Raw genomic sequence first — 6,086 nt, forward strand, 5'->3', positions numbered from 1 at the left:
CCCCCCTCTTAGGCGTACTTCTATACTTACAATGGTAAAAGTCAAACATGTCTAATGATCTAACAATTGTCATTGACTGACAGTGTAAAAACTAAAACTTTATGTTGGCCATGTATATAAATTAAATTCTTGTCATATTTCTTATCACACTTTTATTTTTCTATGTTTATTGTTTACTTTAGGAGAATCGTTTCCGAACTATGGTTTAAAATAAGTTATGTTCTTTTGATCAATTTCTTATAAGGTGCAACATTTATTTGTATTTGTAGTGGTTGATTGATCACCCTGAATTTCTTTCAAATAAATTCTACATTGGAGCTGATTCATACTCTGGCATTCCTATCCCCGCTGTTGTTCAAGAGATTTCAAATGGTAAGAAATTCTAAATTGCTGAAATTTTTTATATTCACTGTCTATGAGATGTTAGTTTATTGGTAAGAGTTTGATTTTATAATCTCAAGAGTCGGAATTCAAATCTCATTCAAGATAGTTGTAAAATTACTATCAGTGCCACTGTTATTAATAATGATTTCCATTTCCTCATTTAAAAGAAAAATGACGATGAGGCTGAAAAGTTTTTTAATCAATTTAATCCTTCTACTCTAATACATTGATTATTTGCATTCTTCTCTGGAAGTGAGCAAAGAAAAAAAATTAGCAGTATATTAATAGCTGACTGATATTTTTCCATTTCTTTGATTACCAGGAAATGAAAAAGGTCTCCAACCATTGATAAATCTCCAGGTTTCCAATCACAATTGTTTCTTCTTCTAGATTACTAGCCGAAAAATAATCTAGAAAGGGTTTTTACGAAACCACAAATATCTTTGTTTCCATAGATCTTGTTATATGCACTATGAAGTCTAAATCAATCGTAACATTTTAGGGATATTTGCTGGGGAACCCCATGACAACACGAAATGAAAAAAATGATCAAATCCCATATGCTCACGGAATGGGACTCATCTCTGATGAACTCTATGCGGTAATATTAATATGAATTTAATTTGTATATACAGATAATGTAAATGTATACAGTCACATCTTTGTAAAGATTATAACTAGAATTATACTATATTGCGTAAGTCAAATAAATATAGTGCATGCATATAAATTAGGATCTACAAGTTGATTTATCAAGGATATTAGGAATATCTGGAAATATGGCTTTTGTCTCTCAGTAGTAATCCTCTGTTGATCTGTAGTTCTTTCAATCGTTCTTAATTCCTAGCTCAACTAACAAAACACCAATATTGTTAGGTTGGACATGGGGTTCGAATTCGGAACCTCACATTTTTATCATGACAATCCCTTCAGTTCTCTCATGTTATCAACTCAATTACGGTCGGTTTGTTACAGACTTTTAGTAAAAAATCACTTATTTAAAATAAAATAATCATTTTTATCTGTTTGATATAGTTTTTTAAAATTATTGAATGTCAAAATCACTTTTTTTTTAATCTGTAACAAAAGGACCAAAATCACTTTGTTTGGTATAATAGTTATACTGTTATTTTGTATATTCAGTGCCTTTCAGGAATTAATAAATTCAACATTTTGGATCGCTTATGTGAAGATGATGAGCATCTATGGAGAAGATATTTAACTCAAGACATGAAGACATTTAGTTCTCATCTCAAAGTGCCTGAATTAAACTGCCAAGTAATTTTTTATTTAAATATAATTTTAGTTTCTACGATTGTAGCATTTTTTATTTTAGTCTTTGTAAATTTTTTTTGTTTAAATTCAATCTTTGCAAATTTAAAAGTTGTTGTTTTTAGTCGCTGACATTAGTTTATTGCACCACGTGGCGTAATTTTATTGGGTCACATATGATGTTAGAAACTAAAAGCAATAATTTTTGAATATGTGACTAAATTCAAACAATAAAACTTGTAGGGATTAAGACCAAAAAACGCTATAATTTCAGAGACTAAAATTATATTTAAACTTTTTTTTTTCATAGCTTGTCTAGCTTGAAGCTTAACACATAATTTTAGTTCATAATGTTTCAAATTTGATATTCTCTATTTTTATTATGTTGTAGATTTATGGTTTTTACCTTGCCACTAAATGGGCTAATGACGAGCGTGTTCGTAAGTCATTGCATATTCGAGAGGTTTGATACCATCAACATATAAACTCATTATATCTAGTGATTTTATAATGCATCATCACAAATGGAAAAAAGAGTACTTTAGTCAATGTTATATTACAGATATTTTTATATTTGAGTCAAATGCATATTAATGTACATAGCTTTGAGCACTGCAGGGAACCATTGGGAAATGGCAACGCTGTTACACTAGTGATTTTGAGGAAAATATTTCGGATAGTTTTGAGTTTCATGCAAACCTAAGCAAAAAAGGATACCGCTCTTTGATATACAGGTGAAGATTTTCTTTATAATTTAGTGCGTGGTTTTAAATTACAGTCATCATAACAGTTATGATGCAAACCTTTGTGTTGCGGACAATTGCGACATAAATTACGAGTGTGATGTCTTTGTGGAAATTTCAAAATCCACAATATTATAGTCGCAATTAAGGTTGCAAATCGCAATTTAAAACCATAATATAGTGTGTATTTCTTTTAAAATTGGTGCACTTAACATATGTGTAGTGTTTTTCTTTGATTTAACTACACTAAAGTTTATAATTTTCCTTAAAAGTTGAAGTAATCTTAACTGGAATAGACCTAGAGTATCCCAGTTCGAAATTGACTAAAACAATCTTTGATTAAATATTACTTACTTCAACTACGAATTATTGACACCTTTTTCTCTACGAATTGAATGGTTAAGACCAAAAAACTGTTAATAAGAAAATCAATTCTTGATGTTACAATACATTCATGATTTATTATGCACGTGATAGTAACATCAGCAATGACATTTTCATCATTATGCACATGCTAGTAGGGAATTTTTTATGGAAATTCCTGTGTTGATGCAGTGGAGATCATGATGTTGTTGTACCTTTCATGTCTACTCAAGCATGGATAAGGGCTCTAAACTATTCTATCGTGGATGATTGGAGACCATGGTTTGTAAATGGTCAAGTGGGAGGGTAAGCATGAAATTTAAATATAATTGATATTACTCTTTTAGGAATAAAATTTAAACAAAAAAGTTGATGTTTATAATCTAAATTTTCAATAACGTACATCAACTTTTGCTAGTATTTTATTCAGGAGGCGATGAGGCTCAATCAAATTCATTTGATCTTAGCATGTATCTTAATCTTAACCAATAATTTGTCATTTGTATAGATACACAAGGACTTACTCGAATCAAATGACGTTCGCAACTGTGAAGGTAAAGAAATTACAAATAAAATACTCAATTTGGTGAAATACTTGAGATTGTGCAAATTCATATATCAATTTTTTTGTGTAATTAATTGCAGGGTTCAGGACATACAGCTCCTGAGTACACTCCTGAGCAATGTTTTGCTATGTTCACTAGGTGGATATCTTATTTGCCTTTGTAAATCAACAGTTAAAATGTCTTCAATCTGGTTATCAATGAGATGTTCATTTTCCAACAATGCTCTTTTTAAATTATCAGTATTTTAAAATTGTGTACTATGTTGTCTTTAATTATAATCACGTTTGACAAGAAAAAAAATTGTCTCTAAATATAATCTTTTTTCAAATTACTAGATGTATTTATTATTTCTTTTTTCAAACATACCTCTTATTAGTACTATTAATTTATCTTATAAAAAGAAAAATCAATACATAAATTGACTGATTAAATTCATTCCTTGTTTTCTTGATATATGTAAAAAAAAATTATAATTAAGACAAAGATAGTATGCTTTTTAATATGGTATCTTCTATGGTCTTATAGGGAATCTAATGAAAAATAAATTTTGATTTTTAAATAATTAATAACAGACATTTTACTAAATAAAAAATCATAAAACTCTTCATTACCAATCAACATAGAGCTTATTATTGAGGACATAGAATATATGTTTGTAAAAATGTAAGATGGATTAGTATGATAATTAGACGAGTGTATTCGTAATGAAGGTCGGATATAATATTGGTATAGTATCTCTTGTTTTACGTTGCCTAAAATTAAAGTATACCACTTTCTATTGATGATGGATTTCAAGCAAATAATGAGACAACATGCATCTTCTTTTAAATTCTTGAAGACTTGCGTAATGTAAAAATCAGGCTTAAGGCTTGGAATAAGGATGAATTTGGGGATTTAAATAATAATGTTTAAGTGGCTTTAAGTATAGGTTACCATTGTTTGAAATTGTTGGTGTAATTTCAATTGGGTTGACATTCAACGTTGCATTTGCTTATATGGATTGTGAGCGTCAAGAAAATTTTTGTTGGGCATTGGAGAAGTTAAAAGGGTTATTTGTTTTAAATACCTCATTTCCTTATATGATCGTGACTAACGGAGAACTTGCTTTAGTGAATACAATTGAAGTTGTATTTCCATCTTCAACAAATTTACTTTGTCAACTTCATATGAACAAAAATGTTAGAGTCAAATGCAAATAATATATATTAAAGAAAGATATGCAGGAACCCGTTCTTGAGTTGTAGAGGAAAATTTCTTATTGTTCTAAAGAGAAGGAGTATGAGGAACTTTTGCAAATGTTTGAGCAAACATGTGTTGATAATATTATTTTTTTTGACTACGTCCGAGACACATAGTTGACTCCTCACAAGGAAAGATTTATTGATGTAGGGACCAATCGAGTATTGCATCTAGCTGATATTGTTCATGAATACAAGAGAGTCAATTATGTCCATAACAACAACGTTGTATGTTGTTGTACATTTAGAAACACTCATGAATTACCATGTGCATGTGAGTTGACACAATACAAGTTGGAAGGTGTTCCAATCCCATTGGATGTTGTTCATATACATTAGAGGAAATTAACTATGAATAGTGGTCCAGAGGAAGAAAAGTTGGAAAAAGATTCAGAGTTGGACATTACATCAGAGATGATTATAATTTGGAAAACATTTAATGTTGCTGGAAGGAGGGCATTGAAGAGAAAATTGCGTGAAATAGCATATCCAAAGACATTATCAATGTGTGCACCACTAGATAAGATCAAAACAAATGGTAGCATGAAGAGGGAAAAAACCAAAAAGTAGAAGGGATTTGACATATATCGCGATCCTTCATTTTTTGAGCATGTTTCGTGCATTTTATTCTAATAATGCAAATACTCAAGTGTCTCAGCTAGGACCCATGAAAGCATCTCAACAAGCCTCCCCACAAGTATCCAAACAAGTCTTTCAGCAAAAACCCAAAAAAACATCTCAGCAAGCATTTATGACGAGTGAAGTTAGAAAATATTTGGACGAGTTCCCTCCTCTGATTCATCCATATATTTAAGACATAGTTAAAGTTAAAGTGGATGGAAACTGTGGATATCATGTTATTGCTTCTTTACTTGGCCATAGTGAAGAATATTGGAACATTGTGCATCGACAAATGCATACATAGATTAAGTCCAAACTTGATTTATATGTTGCATTATTCAAGGAACATTTGCAAGAAGAGACAAACTCTTTACTTGTAACTGATTTGGAAAACCAACCCAACGAGAACTGGATGAGCATTCCAGATATGGGTTATGCGATGACAACAAAATATAATCTCGTTCATGTGACTTTGGGAAAAGCTTTTTGTTTGACTTTTTTTTCTATTCAGGGGTGCACACAATGGAGACATATCATGTGATTGTATTATCATGTATTGGTTTTGTTAATGAAACTCATTCGGTTCAAGTTAAATTGAAATTAGCATGTATGTTACCTCCACTTGCATGGCATTGAAAGAAGCACCATAATGATGAGTCTACATCATGAACTATAGCTTACGCAGGACATCTACAACATTGAGATTCATTATATTTAGAATAAACATCAGATTATATGTCTTTGACAAATGATTGATACTTTTGATTTAAAATTTTATTTCATATATATGTTGTTTTCAATTAGTTAGTTTATTTTCTCTACAGTTCACATTCCTTTTTGTAACAAAATTCATTCACCTAATATACAAAAGATTAAATCATTTCAACTTTTAACAAAAT

General features: G+C 30.2%; 1 protein-coding gene across 1 annotated transcript in view; it reads left to right on the forward strand.

Annotated features, from left to right (window-relative positions):
* Positions 1 to 3,660, forward strand: part of LOC105851168 (serine carboxypeptidase-like 13) — a 16,642-nt gene extending 12,982 nt beyond the window's left edge. The window contains exons 5-13 of the mRNA XM_012717478.3: positions 270 to 372; positions 707 to 744; positions 887 to 985; positions 1,528 to 1,662; positions 2,048 to 2,119; positions 2,275 to 2,390; positions 2,955 to 3,068; positions 3,271 to 3,316; positions 3,408 to 3,660. Coding sequence (XP_012572932.1) covers positions 270 to 372; positions 707 to 744; positions 887 to 985; positions 1,528 to 1,662; positions 2,048 to 2,119; positions 2,275 to 2,390; positions 2,955 to 3,068; positions 3,271 to 3,316; positions 3,408 to 3,491 — 807 coding nt within the window. The 3' untranslated portion in view covers positions 3,492 to 3,660. The remainder of the gene's footprint in view (positions 1 to 269; positions 373 to 706; positions 745 to 886; positions 986 to 1,527; positions 1,663 to 2,047; positions 2,120 to 2,274; positions 2,391 to 2,954; positions 3,069 to 3,270; positions 3,317 to 3,407) is intronic.
* Positions 3,661 to 6,086: the final 2,426 nt, after the last annotated feature.

Source organism: Cicer arietinum, chromosome 6, assembly GCF_000331145.2.
Source record: "Cicer arietinum cultivar CDC Frontier isolate Library 1 chromosome 6, Cicar.CDCFrontier_v2.0, whole genome shotgun sequence".
NCBI lineage: Eukaryota > Viridiplantae > Streptophyta > Magnoliopsida > Fabales > Fabaceae > Cicer > Cicer arietinum.